Source organism: Anolis sagrei, chromosome 5, assembly GCF_037176765.1.
Source record: "Anolis sagrei isolate rAnoSag1 chromosome 5, rAnoSag1.mat, whole genome shotgun sequence".
In the NCBI taxonomy this organism is placed as follows: Eukaryota; Metazoa; Chordata; class Lepidosauria; order Squamata; family Dactyloidae; genus Anolis; species Anolis sagrei.
The window spans coordinates 83,201,651-83,221,607 of record NC_090025.1 but is presented as its reverse complement, the minus strand read 5'-3'; the positions used below and the strand labels follow the sequence as shown (position 1 = coordinate 83,221,607).

Below are 19,957 nucleotides of genomic sequence, written 5' to 3'. Positions count from 1 at the left end.
TCTGGAAAATTGTCATAATACTATGTCAATAATATTATTTATTTATATTTAATTATATATTAATATTATTATTTAATCATTCAATATGTTCATTGTGTGTTGCAACGGATGTACTCAATGTATCCATATGACTGATATGTGAAGTTCTGTGGTTTGCTCGTAAGAACTGTTAGGATATACCCTCTATAAAAGTCTGATCCATGAACTTCCCACAAATGACATATATTTGTTATCATATTTCTATCTGAAATTTCTTCGATTGTGATTAAGGCACACGTCTTTTTTTCCTTTAAAACAGCATTGTGAGATTAACCAAGCTGAATGGCAGTGACTGGTGTGAAACTCTCCCAATAAATTTCATGGCTGACATATTTATTTATTTACAGTTTTATATTCCGCCCTTCTCACCCCGCAGGAGACTCAGGGCGGATTACAATGTACATATACATGGCAAACATTCAATGCCATTAGAAATACAACATATATTGACAGTCACAGAGGCCATTTAACATTCCAGCTTTTTCATGAGGGTATTCTGGTCACTAGGGGAGCTGTCGCTGTCCATTTGTGACACTGATGAAGTACTTCCTCATTCTTTGCATGCTTGCTGGAAATTTTTATGGCATCGTAAATTAGCCTCCCTGCATAAGCGGTACCTAAATTTCCTACTTGACAGATGCAACTGTCTTTCCAGCAGCAAAGGTCAACAGCAAGCTATACAAATCAGTCGGAAGCTCACTCCGACCCGGTCTGGCTTTGAACTTATGACCTTTTGGTCAGTAGTGCTCTTAATGCAGCTGACTCCCAGCCAGTTGCACTACAGTCCCGGTGCAATTTTAACCAATATTTTCTCTGGATTTGAATCAAAGATCTGAACCAAAGTTGCTCCTTACACTATTGACTCTGAAAATTGAGGGAAGGGGGGTTTTCACTATCAAGGAAACAACATTTGAAACAAATTCACAATTCCTAACCTAAATTGCATATAAAATTTCATTCTTCTTTGGCAGAAAATCAACAGCATTATAAAACCCAGTTTCAAGCTATGGAAGATTCTGCATTAAGATTATAATGCAATCAAAGTGGATAAATTGTTACCAAAATGAAGTGAATGGCACATACTTTCCCAAATTTCCATTGGGCATTTGAAAATGGATTGGTCCTATCTACTGTAGTTTCTAAAGAGGGAACAGACAATCCTTTATGTGCAAAATTACTCTTAGTTACCTAAGTGTCAGCCATACAACCCACACGATTACCAAAGTTGTAAAAAAAAAAAAAGGATGAGGATCAACCTTACACGAAAACTTACATGTTTATCAACCTGTAAACATAAATTAGCACATTTCCTCTTGAAAATAACTTTAAAATAAAATGGAAGGAATTTCTCATCATGATGCATCATCAAGAAATCAAATGCTTTCTCCTTCTCTATGTGTCTTCTAGAAATTTATGGGGTAAATGGTATATTTCAAGCATGGTGAGATATTCTCACAAAGCTTAGTCTGTCAAACTCCTTTCTTCCAGAACTCAGCCCCATGCATCTTCCATCAACAAGGCTGTCAGGATTTCACATGGACTTCAAGTAGATGTTCTACTAGTATTGAGTCTGATGCAGCTACTCTTCCAGTCTTAGTGGTCCCTTCACCCATGGATACAACTATGGGGCTACTCATTACTGTGCTTCAGTAACTTGAATGTTTTCCCAGTGCTTTTTTTGGTCATGTCAGGAGTGACTTGAGAAACTGCAACTCACTTCTGATGTGAGAGAATTGGCCGTCTGCAAGGACGTTGCCCAGGGGACGCCTGGATGTTTTTTGGATGTTTTATCATCCTTGTGAGAGGCTTCTCTCATGTCCCCGCACGAGGAGCTGGAGCTGACAGAGGGAGCTCATCCACTCTCTCCCTGGATTTGAACCAGTGACCTGTCAGTCTTCAGTCCTGCCGGCACAGGAGTTTAACCCACTGTACCACTGGTGCTGTTTCCCAGACACTATTTCTGGATGAAGTTCTGCCAACATAAAACTTAGGATGCAAAATTTTTGTTTGGATGGGTATGAGAATGTTCTTATGCTGACAAAATAATTGCATAGTTTAATATTTTATTCTAACTGAATTTGTTCTGACATTCTGGAAGTGGGGTGAACAATAAGTATTAAAATTGTTTTAAATATATAATGGAAGGAACGGAAATGTAGTCCATCCTTTTAATTGTTTTAAAACAACAGGATATATATATATATATATATATATATATATATATATATATATATAAAATAAAAATATGGAAATGGTACCTAACACCAGTAAGAATAACAAATATAAATAAAAACTATTCAAAAAATTGTTGGAGAGGATGTCAAGAATCAGGAACATATATACATATGTGGTGGCAATGTAAAAATGTAAAAAATAAAAAATAAAAATGTAATGTTTGTTTGTGGGATTAATATAACTCAAAAACCACCGGAAGTATTGACACCAAATTTGGACAGAATACGCCTAACAACCCAATGAGTGACTGTCACTCAACAATTTGATTTTGTCATTTGGGAGTTGTAGTTGCTGGGATTTATAGTTCACCTACAATCAAAAGGCATTTTGAACTTCACTAATGATGGGATTGAACCAAACTTGGCACACAGGACTTCCAAGACCAACAGAAAATGGTAGAAGGGTTTGGTGGGCATTGACCTTGAGTTTGGGAGTTGTAGTTCACCTACATCTAGAGAGCACTTTGGACTCAAACAATGATGGATCTGGACCAAACTTGGCACAAATATTCCATATGCCCAAATATGCACACATGTAGAGTTTGGGGAAAATAGACCTTGACATTTAGTTGCTGTGATTTATAGTTCACCTACAATCAAAGAGCATTCTGAACCCCACCAACGACAGAATTGGGGTAAACTTCCTGCACTGAACCCCCATTACCAACAGAAAATACTTAAGGCCATCCAGTATTACTCCCTTCAGCAGGGCAAAAAAACATAATCAAAGCCCTCCTGACAAAGAGCCAGCCAGCCATAGATATAGATAGATTCACACACACACCGATATAGTATTATAGATTTGAAAGGGACCCCTAAAGAAGGACAATTATATGACACATGTTCCTGAGTAGGCAAACGAGACCATCCCCATAACAACACTCACAAAGAAACAGCAAGAAATACTGATTACCCACAAGCATAAAGAAATTACATATATTAGAAACCAACAGTTTCTCATTACTTTATTTTTCTGATCACCAGACTGGGCCACAGCAATGCGTGGCAGGGGACAGCTAGTGTGTATGTATGTATGTATGTATGTGCGTATATGTCTGTGTGTGTCTCTGTGTGTGTATACACACACACACACCAGCAAGAGCTTGGATAGGACGCAATCAACCATACTTCTTTTGACAAATTAGATGGAACCAAGTAGTTTGAACAGTAACATTTTATTATTTGCCTTTTGCCATGACAACAGATATTTTCAAATATAGTTAATTCATTGGCTCTTGCTAGAAGGCAGCTGAAGAAATTAACCACAGAAGAAGTAGCTAATGCTATTATTATATCAATAGGACGAAAATGCACAGTATGGTGTCCTTCCAAGTTAGCTGGTAAGAAAAAGAAATTTAAAATGCTAAAGTAGCCCTATGTGTATCTACTCCGACTCACTGAGTTTCATGGAGCTTACTTTCAGGTATGCAGTTATAGGAATGCATCCTTTAATGTTTGCTTTATCTCTGAAGAAGAAAAAAATAATTACCCTGACGGAGTCTAGAGAATACAGCACTATGTAGTTTAGGAACATCAACAACAATATTAAAGAATACCGAAAAAAATTACAAAGCTTAACAAACCGGCAACTTCGATGTTGACAGGATTAATTTCTGACAAGCTTCTAAGTACCAAACTAGACCGAGTTCTTAATTAAGTGTGCACACTCAGAATATAGCGACAGACTTAATTAAAAGCAGATCAATGAGCAACTGTGCTCAAAGAAAATAATATATTAGGATGCACTACTAACAAGCAGAGCAAGCATTAATATTTTAACTTGAAGACTTATGTCCTTGTTGCTAAGTCACAGACACTCCAAAAAAATTAATCACTCAGCCAAATAAATGTGGTATTTTTTGCATTCATCCTCCTAACGGAAAAGGGCATGCTGTTCTAAATATAACTAAAAGTAATACAAGTATTTCAATGTGGAAATATGAAAATGAAGTAGAAATGAAGATATTTATTTATACTATTGGTGGGCCCCAAACCGTTTATTTTCCGGTCCCAATTTAAGATGCAGGTCTTACGTACAAAGCCCTGAACGGTTTGGGACCCACCTACCTTCGTGACCGCATTTCCTTTTTATGAGCCCTCATGATTCCTTCGATCTTCTGGGGAGGTCCTCCTCTCTCTCCCGCCCCCATCGCAAGTGCGATTTGTGGGGACGAGAGAGAGGGCCTTCTCCGTGGTGGCCCCCCGGCTCTGGAACTCACTCCCCAGAGAAATTAGGCAAGCCTCCACTCTGGTAGTCTTTAGGAAGAGTCTGAAAACTTGGCTATTCCAGTGTGCCTTCAACGAATGAACAATAATCCCTGACCTTGACCAAACACTGCATAAAATGCCTTCGGAAGCACTTTATCCCATCTTCTAGTGCCATTAAAACTCATTTTGTCCCTCTGATCCTCTGTCTAGATACATTACACGGCCTGCTCACCCAGTATTTTAAATTTTTAATCTTTGCAACTTGCCCAGCCCACTGTCCATTGTGATTATAATTATCATCATCATCATCATCATCATCATCATCATCATCATCACCATCATGTGATTCAATTACTGTGATCTATATATTGTTTGGTGTGTTCATTTGTATTGTTTTATTTATATTTTCATTATATTTTGCAGTTTGTATTTTATGTTGTATATTTGCTCTGTTGTTCTGTTGGGCTTGGCCTCATGTAAGTTGCCCCGAGTCCTCTTGGGGAGATGGTGGCGGGGTATAAATAAAGTATTATTATTATTATTATTATTATTATTATTATACAAGATGTGACTATTTGTACTGTTGGGCTTGGCCTCATGTAAGGTGCCCCGAGTCCTCTTGGGGGGATGGTGGCGGAATATAAATAAAGTATTATTATTATTATTATTATTATTATTATTATTATACAAGATGTGACTATTTGTACTGTTGGGCTTGGCCTCATGTAAGGTGCCCCGAGTCCTCTTGAGGAGATGGTGGCGGAGTATAAATAAAGTATTATTATTATTATTATTATCATTATTATAATACAAGATGTGACTATTTGTACTGTTAGGCTTGGCCTCATGTAAGCTGCCCCGAGTCCTCTTGGGGAGATGGTGGCAGAGTATAAATAAAGTATTATTATTATTATTATTATTATTGTTATACAAGATGTGACTATTTGTACTGTTTGGCTTTGCCTCATGTAAACTGCTCCGAGTCCTCTTGGGGAGATGGTGGCGGGGTGTAAATAAATAAATAAATAAATAAATAATAATAATAATAATAATAATTATACAAGATGTGACTATTTTAACAGGATGAGATAATTAATCAATTTATGCTTTGGTAACTAAAGTAAGCTTCCATGTACAGGTTGACATTACTTATCCAGAATTTCAAAATCCAAAATAGTTCACAATCCAGAATTGTCCACATGAAAGAGAAACAACTTTGTTTTCTGGTGTTTCTATGCTCATATGCAAAATTAGTAAAAATATTCCGTATTAAATTACCTTATGTGTATAAGGTGTATATGAAACACACCCACATAATGTAATGCAATATAATAATATGACATTATAATTATATATTTATATTACATGTAATATTACTAATAATATTACAATATAGTGGTATGGTGCAATATAGCTAACAATATACTATGCTAACAATATAATATATTGTATGTAATATATACCTTGTAAGCCACTCTGAGTCCCCTTTGGGGTGAGAGCGGCATATAAATGTCGTAAATAAATAAATAAATTTCATCTTTGGACATGGGCACTATATGTGAATTAATTCCAAAATCTTTTTTAAAAATCTGAAATACGGAACACTTCTGATCCTAAGCATTTCAGATAACAGATACTCAACCTGTAAAATGACTCCTTCTATACATCTCTGCCCAGTTATCAGGTGCTCGGGTAGAAGCAGCTTATATTGGACAGGTGAGACATAAAATAACAACAATAAATCATGCAGTATCAGATGTTGGGACATTAGAACTATTTAAAGTCCATTATAATAATGGAAACACCTATACGATTGTATAACAAATGTTATTGTTTTTAATCTATTGTGTATTTATGGTTTTATATTGTTATATTGTGATATTGTGGCATTAAATTGTTGCCGGTGTTAGTTGCTCTGAGTCCCCCTCTTGGGCGTTGAGAAGGGCAGGGTAGAAATGTTGTTAATTAATTAAGTAATTAATTAAAGTCGACAACCTCCCATCCTTCTTTCAAGAATCCTAGAGGCACCTTGTTGACTGTTCATTGAAAGTGACTAACGCAGTCGTTGTGTTATTCTAGATGCTTCGAGTTATACAAGATGTCTGTGACAAACTAAATGGGTAAGTGAGTAAGAAATAAAGGCAGATTATTAACACAAGACAATTATGTTTACCAAAAAATGTAAATTACTTTCCTATAATATCCAATACTTTGCACTTGCCTGTGAATTCATTAGCACAGGCTAATATCAAAAATCGGATTACATACAGCCATTTTGTTAATGATGGCAACGTATTAGCACCTCATTCTTAGTGTGAAGCATTTCCTCACATTAATTTTGCCATCACCAGATCTCCCTGAACAATCTTAAGGAAATGACTCCCTGCTATCCACATCCTCGAAGAAGAATAAAGTGTTGTCTGCAGACTTAAACACAGATTTAAAGGCTAGGTTTCAAAGTGCATCTGCTATCTTTAGGGATGAATGAGCCCTTGCAACTTTTACTGATTATAATTTTTCCCAAGTAGCAAAAACTGTTTTCCTTTGCAGTGCTTCTTCTCGGCCAGGCACAGGCCTGAAATAACAAAGAGATCACTATAGAAACAGAATTAAATGAGGACGGGGGAAGCATTACTGGAGTGCGGATCGAGAGCTTTGTGATTATTATTATTTAGGAAGCATGTCCTTGCGTGGCAGGTACCTTACTCAAAGCACTGCTATGAAAAGGCCTGTTCGTTTCTTCAGAAATTATGACGAGCAACTGATTTTATCCCATTCTTTCTTTACAAAGCTCAGAATAGTATGATAATGCATCTAGGTTCATGTTTCTTTAAGAAATACCTGTTTTTCCTAGCACAGGATTGGAAGTGACTATGCAATGCTTGCATCTTCCATATATGAATACCATTTATGATGGAGGTTAATGTGAATCAAAGTATGGGTATAGTATTTATTTATTTATTTATTTATTTACTGCATTTGTTGACCGCTGTTCTCAGCCCTAGGGCGACTCACGGCGGTTTACAACATATAAAACAGTTTACAACAAGGGCATATCAAAACAACAATATAAACATAACAATCAACAATACAAATTACACTAAATCATCCGCGCCGTCTCATCTTAGAATCATAAACCAATCTCGTTGTCCATATTCCGTTCCAGTCGTCATTGCTAATTGTTGTGGCACTGCTAATTGTTGTGGCACTGCTAATTGTTGTGGCACTTAGTCAAACGCCTAGTATGGGTATACAGCAATTGATAATAATAATAATAATAATAATAATAATAATAATAATAATAGATGGCCAACGTATAAAAACCTAACAACAAAAAAAGATGTAAAAATAGCTCTAAAATCGAAATAGGAGATAGCCAAGGAAATAACATCTTTCTCCTGGCTACAATATTTCCAGCTAAAGGAACACAAAAAAAGAGCAGGAAGTAGGCTTTCAAACACATGAATATTCTTGGGAGAAGATACTACAAAAAGATAAGAAGAACATAACCCATATATATTATATTACAATATATTACTTGAATGGGCGACAGAGACGGAGGCCATAAAAGATTGTATGATAAAATGGGCAAAAAACATCGGTAGGCCAATAAAACTAAAGGAATGGGAATTGTTCCGGTCCAAAAAAATCAAATATACATATTCAACAGACATGAAAGAAAACTGGTATAAGATGATGTAAAGGTGGTACATGACGCCACAAAAACTAGGCCTAATGTACAAAAGAACCAGCAGCAGACGCTGGAAATGCGAAGACCAAACTGGAACCTTCTACCACCTCTGGTGGACCTGCCCCAGAATAAAAACTTATTAGAAATCAATACAGGAAAACTGCGAGAAAATATTACAAACAAAAATAAAAATGAATCCAGAATACTTCCTCCTTGGAATATTTGACAAACAGATTGAGCCTGACTCTAATAAAGATATTTTACTCACTTACTTAACCACTGCGGTTAAGTAAGTGGTTAAGTACTGGCCAAAAAATGGAAACTAAAAGAAATACCTACAAGAGACGAATGGCTAAATAAAGTTATCAACATAAAAGAAATTGTTGGGGTTCAGCCTGAGTTTGAACTTGAACCTGATTCTCTGTTTGTTCCTCCTGATGCTAATGAAAGTATATTTACTGATGCTAGTGGAAATGTACCTCTTGATGCCAATGCTCCTGAAATTAGTGAGGAAGAAACTGCTGTAGGTTTGGAAAATGAAAGTACCAGTGTTAATGAGAATGTTGCAGAGGGAGACCTTGAACTTTCCCTCCCTTCTGCACCTGTTAACTGTAATGACAACAGAAGGGGCCAAATTTGGGAAGACAGAAGTAAAACACTCAGTTTGCGTCGATCCTCCCGAATTCAAGAATTAAAAACATTGGCTTCAAAACAGAAGGGCGGTTCACGGAACCGATTCTTGAGTTTTAATTGCAATACGCCAGGCTGATTCCCTCAGTTCAGGCATCGTTTCAGAATTGATGAAGACCTTGGCAGTTCTCCCAGTTCCCTGGCCATAGTATGGGAAGATTTCTAGGATATCAAGTACGGTTAGTGGATTGCTAACAGATTCAAGTATTTCCCAGAGAGGCTTTTGGTTTTGCTTTGTCCATTTAAATTCATGTTTGCTGATTTTGCTGTGGCTTTTGACTTGCATTTTTCCTTTATTTTGTAACCATTTTTCTTCAATAAAAAAGGATTGTTTTTCACAGCCAAGTGTGGTGGAAAGTTATCTTAGGCCTCGTTCTCTGCTCTGGATTGCAACAGAAATGGATATTCTAACCTATGCTTTAAAAGAGGCACATGGAAGACCGCTTAAAAGGACAGACTGGATCTTATTCGATGACTTTATGTCAAATCTTCAGAAGAAGGAAAATAAAGAGGATTATTGTCCAAGCTAACAAATGAAGGCAGGAAGAAATGTAATGAAAATCAAAAAGAGAAGTCATAGGATTAAAAATACTTTAAAGGCGAGAATGATACGACGCGTGAAAAGAGATCTGGGAGTCTAAAATCCCATTCACAACCCCTTTATTCCCTATCCCAAACTATCCCAAACTATCCTAAACTTCACTACATTTCCTTTTTGTTTGTTTGTTTGTTTGTTTTTGCCCCCCCTTCTTCCTTCTCCCTCCCCCTCCACCCAACCCGAAATAACCCCCTCTCACCTGCTTTTATTCAGTTGTTATTATGGAAATATACTCAATAAAAAAATAATAATAGGTGCAGTGGGTGCCATGCCAAAAGATCTCAGCCGGCATTTGGAAACAATAAACATTGACAAAATCACGATCTGTCAACTGCAAAAGGCCACCTTACTTGGATCTGCACGCATCATTCGGAAATACGTCACACAGTCCTAGACGCTTGGGAAGTTTTCGACTTGTGATTTTTTGATACGTAATCCAGCATATAGATCTCATTTGCTGTGACATACTGTGCTTTTGTGTCAGTAGAATAATAATAATAATAATAATAATAATAATAATAATAATAATGCTTCATTTATAGCCCGTCCTATCTCCCCGGAGGGACTCAGGACTGCTTACAGCAAAGTAAAACACACTGGCAAACATTCAATGCCAAAGATAGAAATAACAAGTCAAAAATATTTTAAATAAACCAGATATAATACATTCACTCTTTTAACATATTAGATCCTTAAAAACACTTTAAAATTCAACTAATTGTTATTATTACATAAGATACTCTGTAAATATCATATATTTGTAACCTTGGGTATATAACATTTATTACAAAAATACAGGGAGATACACAAAGAAAAATATTCCAAAAATATTATCTGCTTATCAAAGCTCACAGTATAGGCACAATAGTATAATTTCCCACCAGGAAAAACATGTCTTTTGTTTATACTTTTTGACATCTCTGTCTTTGTATATACTTTTGTATATACTTTTTGACACCTCAGGGGTTGCAGTGGTGCAGTGGGTTAAACTGCTAAGCTGCAGGACTTGATGACCGGAAGGTTGGCAGTTCGAATCTGTGGGGCGGGACGAGCTCTTGTTGTCAGCCCAAGGTTCTGCCAACCTAGCAGTTCAAAAACATGCAAATGTGAGTAGATCTATAGGTAACGCTATGGCAGGAAAGTAACGGCACTCAATGCAGTCATGCTGGCCACATGACCTAGGAGGTGTCTATGGACAACACCAGCTCTTCAGCTTAGAAATGGAGATAAGCACCACCCGCCAGAGTCAGACTCAACTAGACTTAATGTCAAGGAGAAACCTTTACATTTTAAAAATGCGACTAGAATACCTTTTGGATAGTTTTTCTAATTTACTGCTAATGTATGTCAACTGATAAGTCACATTTTGTGTTCTTGTCAACTATAGTCCAGGGGCTATTATCATGTGGTGGCCTTCTTGACAGCAAGGGTCACACCTAGGCTTGTCAATGATCAGTTAATGCAAAAATTAAGACAAATTGCAGTGAACTTTGGTGCCATACTTCTATGACAGGTTAAGAGGTTGGCAAAAATCATCTTGTATAATAATTTGACATATGTTAGAAGATTATACGAACAGCCTTGTATTAATCTGGACATGTTTGACCTTGGACCAGTCAAAGTGTTCGGATGACCTTGTAAGATGAGTTTGTTTTAGGTGTGTAACCCTGAGAGGGGTCTGAGGTCATCAACAAGTACCAAACTATTTGTGAAACCAATCTAATGTTACTTATTGTTTTATATTCCTTATTATTATTATTATTATTATTATTATTATTATTATTATTATTATATATTTATACCCCGCCCTTCTCACCCCCAAGGGGGGACTCAGGGGAGTCCTGGAAGTATTTATCTCCCAAGTTTGTGGTCCTGGAAGTATTTATCTTCCTAGTTTATTTACTTATTTATTTATAGTCTAGCTGTTCCCTGCCACGCGTTGCTGTGGCCCAGTCTGTTGATCTGGAAAATAAAGTAACGAGAAAGTGTTGGCTTCTAATATATGTAATTTCTTTATGCTTGTAGGTAAACGGTATTTCTTGCTGTTTCTTTGTCAGTCTTGATGTGGAGAGTGTCTGGTTTGCCTACTCTGGAACATGCAACACATAATTGTCCTTCTTTAGGGATCCCTTTCAAATCTATGATACTATATATCTCTCTGTGTGAATCATATCTATTTATATCAATGGCTGGATGGCTCTTTGTCAGGAGGGCTTTGATTACATTTTTTTTTTTTTGCCCTGGTGAAGGGAGTTGGACTTGACCTTGAGTATTTTCTGTTGGTCATGGGGATTCTGTGTGGGAAGTTTGGCCCAATTCTGTCGTTGGTGGGGTTCAGAACACTCTTTGATTGTAGGTGAACTATAATTCCCAGTAACTACAACTCCCAAATGTCAAGGTCTACTTCCACCAAACTCCATCTGTGTTCATATTTAGATATATGAAATATTTTTGCCAAGTTGGTCTAGATCCATCACTGTTTGAGTCCACAGTGCTCTCTGGATGTAGGTGAACTACAACTCTCAAACTCAAGGTCAATGCCCACCAAACCTTCTAGTGTTTTCTATTGGTCATGGCAGTCCTGTGTGCTACGTTTGGTTCAATTCCATCATTGGTGGAGTTCAGAATGCTCTTTGATTGTAGGTGAACTATAAATCTCAGCAACTACAACTCCCAAATGACAAATTCGTCCAGTTGTTTTTGAGTTGTGTTAATCCCACAAACAAACATTACATTTTTATTTATATAGATTATTATTATTATTTCATATATTTATACCCCACCCTTCTCTCACCCGAGGGGGGACTCAGGGTGGTTCTGGAAGTATTTATCTCCCAAGTTTGTGGTCCTGTAAGTATTTACCTCCCAAGTTTATTTACTTCCTTATTTATAGACTAGCCGTCCCCTGCCATGCGTTGCTGTGGCCCACATGGGGGTTATGTGTGGGAGGTTTGGCCCAATTCTATCGTTGGTGTGGTTCAGAATGCTCTGTGATTGTAGGTGAACTATAAATCCCAGCAACTACAACTCCCAAATGTCAAGATTCTATTTCCCCCAAATTCCATCAGTGTTCACATTTGGGCATATTGAGTATTTGTGTAGAGTTTGGTCCAGATCCATCATTGTTTGAGTCCACAGAGATCTCTGGATGTAGGTGAACTACAACTCTCAAACTCAAGGTCAATGCCCACCAAACCTTCTAGTGTTTTCTATTGGTCATGGCAGTCCTGTGTGCTACGTTTGGTTCAATTCCATCATTAGTGGAGTTCAGCATGCTCTTTGATTGTAAGTAAACTATAAATCCCAGCAACTACAACTCCCAAATGACAAAATCATTTTTTTGAGTGATGGTCACTCCTTGGGTTAGTAGGTGAAGGCACCTACTAACAATTCGTCCAGTTGTTTTTGAGTTATGTTAATCCCACAATCAAACATTACATTTTTATTTATATAGATGATGATGATGATTATTATTATTATTATTTCATATATTTATACCCCGCCCCTCACCTCCGAGGGGGGACTCAGGGTGGTCCTGGAAGTATTTATATCTCAAAGTTTGTGGTCCTGGAAGTATTTATATCTCAAGTTTGTGGTCCTGGAAGTATTTATCTCCCAAGTTTGTGGTCCTGGAAATATTTATCTCCCAAGTTTGTGGTCCTGGAAGTATTTATCTCCCAAATTTATTTACTTATTTATTTATAGATAAATAAATCTCCCAAGTAAAAATGTATTTTGAAATTAAAGAGTTTTGTCTTCTTACTAGCAAGAAGAATAAAGGTAACACAACTCCTACTCCCCTCTCCCCAATCTCAATGCACTCCTCATGCTCATTTTTCTCTGAGGATGTTTAAGATGCTAAGAGTCACAACAGTTCTGAAACGTAATAGCTCTTGACAACAGCAGTATCTTTGAATTAACTGGTGGGACCCTTCCCCCCATTACATACCTGTCACTATATTTCTACACACTATTATTCTGAAGCTGCTTGCCACTTTGAAATCACATTTCTCACTGAATCACACTCCACACCACACAAAAGACTGGATGACACAGAAGCAACTGCAGGCCTTGGCTATTCATGGCTACCACGTCTGATTTTACAATTCAATGGCAAATTTGTCCTGGCATGTTCGGAAATACATTTGGCATTTTATAAATGAAACATCTATTATTTAACTGTACAAAACGAAGCCCAAATATTTAGGTTTGAATTTATTTTGATCTGCAAAAAGGACAGAGCGTTGCTGGAAATGTGCAACACACTGTTCAACTACGGCACAGTTATCCATATACGTTCATGCACACACTTTCAACTAAAGTCTTTTTAGACTCAGTCATGTCCTCTTCCCTGCACTGCTTTCTAAATCAATCTAAAAGTGGGTCAAAGAAGAGAACAGCTGGTCAGGGCAGTCAAAAACTTTAGGAGAACTAGAAGTATGTGCGTTTGTGAGCAGCTGGATATCTATTCTGTTCCTTAGCCCCCAAAGAAGGTCAGATAAAGTCACCCATACACTCTTCATCTTTATGGCAAGCTTTGCACGGCAGTTCATAAGCAGCATTCACTGTCTTTAAAAGTTAGTGAAAGGGACACTGAAGTGATTTTTCTACTGCAGCCAGAAGCCGGACTGCATGCGTGATAAAAGAGAATTTTCCATGGGTGACAGGACAGATTGTAAAAATGTGCACACATGTACACACACTGCTCAACGCACCTGCCTGCCTTTTTGAACCCTCCCAAGAGTCATGGTAAGAGGACTTGTCATAATGACTTTTAGTATTTCTTTTACTATTTTAGGGCCTTTCTGGTCCAGAGTGAAGAGAGAGGGGGGCAGAAGATCAGTTCCATCTTGTCTCCTGCCTATATCATCAGTTGGGAGCCCTCCACCCCGGCACCAACTGCTCCTCTGGTCCAGAGTGAAGAGAGAGGGGGACAGAAGATTGGTTCCATCTTGCCTCCTGCCTATATCATTGGTTGGGAGCCCCCCACCCCCCCCCCCCGGCACCAACTACTTTTCTGATCCAGAGTGAAGGGAGAGGGGGCAGAAGATCAGTTCCATCTTGTCTCCTGCCTATGTCATCTGTTGGGAGCCCCCCCCCCCCAGCACCAACTACTTTTCTGATCCAGAGTGAAGGGAGAGGGGGCAGAAGATCAGTTCCATCTTGTCTCCTGCCTATATTATCAGTTGGGAGCCCCCCCCCCCACCCTGGCACCAACTGCTCCTCTGGTCCCGAGTGAAGAGAGAGGGGGCAGAAGATTGGTTCCATCTTGCCTCCTGCCTATATCATTGGTTGGGAGCCCCCCAGCCCCCCCCCCCCCCCGCACCAACTACTTTTCTGATCCAGAGTGAAGGGAGAGAGGGCAGAAGATCAGTTCCATCTTTTCTACTGACTATGTCATCGGTTGGGAGCCACACACACACATACACACACACACCCGCCACCAGCTGCTTCTCTGGTCCAGAGTGAAAAGAGAGGGGGGCAGAAGATCAGTTCCATCTTGCCTCCTGCCTATGTAATCACTTGGGAGCCCCCCCCCCCCCCCCCAGCATCAACTGGTCCAAAGTGAAGAGAGAGGGAGGCAGAAGACAATTCCATCTTGTCTACTGCCTATGTCCGGTTGGGAGTCCCCCTCCCCTGAAACTAACTGCTGCTCTGGGCAGAGTGAAGATAGAGGGAGGCAGAAGACAATTCCATCTTGTCTCCTGTGCTTTAGTAATCATGTAATATAATATAATATATTGTATATACATATAATATTTATAATATTATAATGTAATACAATATACTACTAATACAATATTATAATTATATATTTTATATTACATGTATAATACTAAAAATATTACAATATAATGCTCTGAGTTCCCTTCGGGGTGAGAAGGGTGGCATATAAATATTGTAAATAAATGAATAAATATTTCAAAATTAACCATTACAACATTGATTGTGAGCCATATCTTCATTACCTCTGGAGTACTGCATATTAGGGCTGGGCGGTTTTGTTTCGTAATTTTGTAATTCGTTAAAAATTCGTTATTTTTTTTTTGTTACGAAGCGATAACGAACCATTCAGGAGCATCTAAAAAACGAAACGAATTTTTAAATTCGTTTCGTAATTGCTTCGTAATTGCTTCGTATTCGTTTCGAAATCGTTTCGTTATTATTTCCGCATGTCTGGGGCAAGTTTTATAGCTGTTGTTTGTCTAATCAGTGAAAAAAAATTATAAATATCACACCAACAGTCAACAACAGAGGGAGAGGGAAGCTTCAGAAGTTCCCCCTGTCCCATATGGAGGTTTTTTAGCGTATTGCGCGGTCGCGTCCGCCATTAACGAATCGATTCGTATTCGTTTCGTATTCGGTTTGTATTGTTTCGTAATTTTACGAAATTTCGTAAATATCGAACTTTTTTAAAGAAAAATTTCGGAATTCTTTTAAATATCGAAACGCAAAAAACGCCAAAAAACGAATCGAGTTTAGAAACAATTTTTTCCGTGGTTGCCCAGCCCTACTGCATATGTCTAGAAATTGCAGTCAAAAGATCAACCCCACAAAACTTGAGTCATCTTATTCATGGATTAATGTATTTACGGCAACTTAACTCTTGTCAAAAAAGAAACCATCTCTGAGTAGAGTAGTGAAAGTTATCCAAACATAATTTTAATATTTATTTATTTATTTATTTACGACATTTATATGTCGCCCTTCTCACCCGGAAGGGGACTTAGAGCGGCTTACAAGTAAAAAACAAATACAATACATTATATTATGACCGTAGCACAAAATTAATATTATATATTACATTGTACTATAACATTATACTGTAATATTATTAGTAATATTATATTTAATATAAAATATATAATTATAATATCATATTATGATTCGTAGTATTATATTGGATTGCAATATTATCAATATTATATGTATATACAATATATTATATAATATATTATATAATACTGTTTTTATATGTTTTTAATGTGCATTAATTTTAATTATAAATGTTAACATAAATGTATTTTAACTGTATGTTGTCCTATATGTAAAGCCACCTTGAGTCCCCTTCGGAGTAGAGAAAGGCGGGCTATAAATAGGGTAAAATAAATAAATAAATAAATAAAATTGCTTTAGAAAAAAACTTTATGACAAACAATACATGTATTTAGACTTTAAAAGAAAATAATTTTGAATTAAGGAAAACTTACAAGTTGCTCAGACTTCACACCAAAAAGTTGTATGGTCTTTGCCACATTTTTTGATACTGCTAAGCTGAGGTTTGGATCCACAGCAGCAACATTCAGCTCACTAGAAACAAAAATAACTCAATTTTTAATAATATTTTAACTTACAGAACAGAGAAAGAACATTTCTGAATTAATGCCATGCAGGCCTGTACTCAGGATTTTGATTCGGGGGGGGGGGGCTGAGTTTGATTTCGGGGGGGGGGGGGGGGCTCAGGATCTGCCCTAGCAAACCTTAGCCATAGCCAAGGGATTAGGCAATAGAGAAGTGAAAAAAACAGTCCAAATGGTCAGAATACCTCTAAACAGTCCAATAAAGCCGATAGCTGGCAAGAGTTAGGAAGGTTCTCCAGCTGCTTATGAAGCGGTGGATGAAGAGAACTGCTGGCTAGCCCCGCCCATGGGCTATATATACTCGAGGGAGGTGGGAGGGGCTAGCTGGGGTCTAAAATGTTATTTTTATTTTCCAGAAGGTTCCGAATGCTGCACTGCGCAGGCGCAGAGATACCAAATGTACGATTCACAGTTTGCTACGACAGGAAACATAACAGTTTAAATAATGTACCAGTAAGGCCTTCTCGCGGACCACCCTGAGAATTTCGGGGGGGGGGGGGGCTGAAGCCCCTCAAGCCCCCCCCCCCCAAGCTCTGGGCCTGATGTCATGTTATTACACCTCGCTATCTATCTCTATCTATCTATCTATCTATCTGATGACAGAAAAAGTTAAAATGAAAATAGTGTTTGTATTTTGTTGCATTTGACATATTTTAAATATTTCATTTTATATAAAAGTTAAAAACATAGATAAACTATTGATATAATTCAAAGATAGAGCCATGTTTCTCTGGAAAATCAGTATGCGATGTGATTTTGTAGCACCTTAGAGATTAACAGAAAATGAAGTTGGTAGCATAAACTTTACTAGACTAAGGCTCCATCTACAGTGACTACTTAGGGGTGACTCTTGGTGGTGGGGAAGGGGAATGCAATGGACCCGAACATACTGAAAGCTTTTTATTGATTTACATAATAAAATGCAAGACATAAGCTTCAGTTTAATTCTGTTGCTAACAGCCTTTATAATGACGAAAGAATTAATCACTTAGCAATAGCGAACGTTCACTTCCAAAAGTCTAATTTAAGTGCACATGGAGGGGAGGCAAAATAGCGTTATACCTTATGTACTGAATGCACTAACATTATAGATTATACCCTTACCTTGCAATGGTTTTGATGATACTGTCAAGTTCATCGGTTGAAGGAGGATTGCGACCTCCAGGGGGAAACACAAGATTGATAGGGTCAAAGAGTCGAGACAAGGACTTTGACAAGTAGGCAGCTTCATAGGCTTGCAAAGAGTCTTTCAGAGCTATTTCTGGACTGGAGAATAGGGTCAATTGGTTATTTTTATATCCTTTTAAAAATACGACAAAATGTTATGCTAATCATCTGAAGGCTGAACCATATCTTCCTAATATCTGCAGAATTCATACACTCTACCAGAGCCTTATTCTACTTTCAAGGTATACAGACTAATAAGAGAAATTTTAATGGCACACGATACAACAGCACATAAGCTTATAAGATGTAGGTTACTACAATGAAAAGAACTACAGTAGAGTCTCCCTTATCCGACCTTCGCTTATCTGACATTTCGTCTTATCAGACGCCTCCCTTTTCCTCTAAGATTTCCCCTTCAATTAAAGGAGCACCCCCAACACTTTCTACATCTATCTATATAAATAAAAATGTAATGTTTGTTTGTGGGATTAACATAACTCAAAAACCATGGAGCGAATTGACACCAAATGTGGACACAATACACCTATCAGGCCAAGGAGTGACCATCACACATAAAAACACCGAAAAACACAGTGGAAGAGGCTTAAAAAAGCCAAAAAATAAAAAATACATTACAACGCATGCACAAAACCACATATACAGAAATATATATACACACAAAACACATATACAAAGACTGGGCCACAGCAATGCGTGGCAGGGGATGGCTAGTCTATATAAATAAAAATGTAATGTTCGTTGGTGGGATTAACAAAACTCAAAAACCACTGGGGGAACTGACACCAAATTTGGACACAAGACACCTAACAACCCAATGTATGTCCTTCAAAAAAATTGAGTTTGTTATTTGGGAGCTGTAGTTGCTGGGATTTATAGTTCACCTACAATCAAAGCGCATTCTGAACTCCACCAATGATGCAATCAAACCAATCTTGGCACACAGAACTCCCAAAACTAACAGAAAATACTAGAAGGGCTTGGGGGGCATTGACCTTGAGTTTGGGAGTTGTAATTCACCTACATCCAGAAAGCACTTTGGACTCAAACAATGATGGATCTGGACCAAACTTGGCACAAATATTCCATATGCCCAAATATGAACACAGATGGAGTTTGGGGGAAATAGACCATGACATTTGGGAGTTGTAGTTACTGGGATTTATAGTTCACCTACAATCAAAGAGGATTCTGAACCCCACCAACGACAGAATTGGGGCAAACTTCCCACACAGAACCACCATCCTTAAGGCCAACCAGTCCAACTTCCTTCACCAGGGCAAGAAAACGTAATCAAAGCACTCCTGACGAAGAGCCATCCAGCCATAGATATAGATAGATATGATTCACATACACACAGAGATATAGTATCATAGATTTGAAAGGGACTCCTAAAGAAAGGCAATTACAGTATATTCTGGCATATAAGACTACTTTTTAACCCAAGAAAATCTTCTCAAAAGTCAGGGGTCGTCTTATACGCGGGTGTAGTCTTATGCATGGGAGTCGTCTTAACTCTATATTTTAACTGGAAAAGTTGGGGGTCGTCTTATACGCCCAGTCGTCTTATATGCCGGAATATACGGTATATGTCACATGTTCTGGAGTAGGCAAACCAGACTATCTCTACATCAACACTGACAGAGAAACAGCAAGAAATACTGTTTACCCACAAGCATAAAGAAATTACATATATTAGAAGCCAACACTTTCTCGTTACTTTATTTTCCAGATCAACAGACTGGGCCACAGCAACGCGTGGCAGGGAACAGCTAGTCTATAAATAAATAAGTAAATAAACTTGGAAGATAAATATTTCCAGGACCACAAACTTGGGAGATAAATACTTCCAGGACTCCCCTGAGTCCCCCCTTGGGGGTGAGAAGGGCGGGGTATAAATTACTTTATTTTCCAGATCACCAGACTGGGCCACAGCAACGCGTGGCAGGGG

General features: G+C 37.9%; 1 protein-coding gene across 1 annotated transcript in view; it reads right to left on the bottom strand.

Annotated features, from left to right (window-relative positions):
- Positions 1-19,957, bottom strand: part of COG5 (component of oligomeric golgi complex 5) — a 307,163-nt gene that overhangs the window by 65,101 nt on the left and 222,105 nt on the right. The window contains exons 13-14 of the mRNA XM_067468812.1: positions 17,926-18,087; positions 16,672-16,771 (exon numbers count right to left, since the gene is read on the bottom strand). Of these exons, the coding sequence (XP_067324913.1) occupies positions 16,672-16,771; positions 17,926-18,087 (262 nt within the window). The remainder of the gene's footprint in view (positions 1-16,671; positions 16,772-17,925; positions 18,088-19,957) is intronic.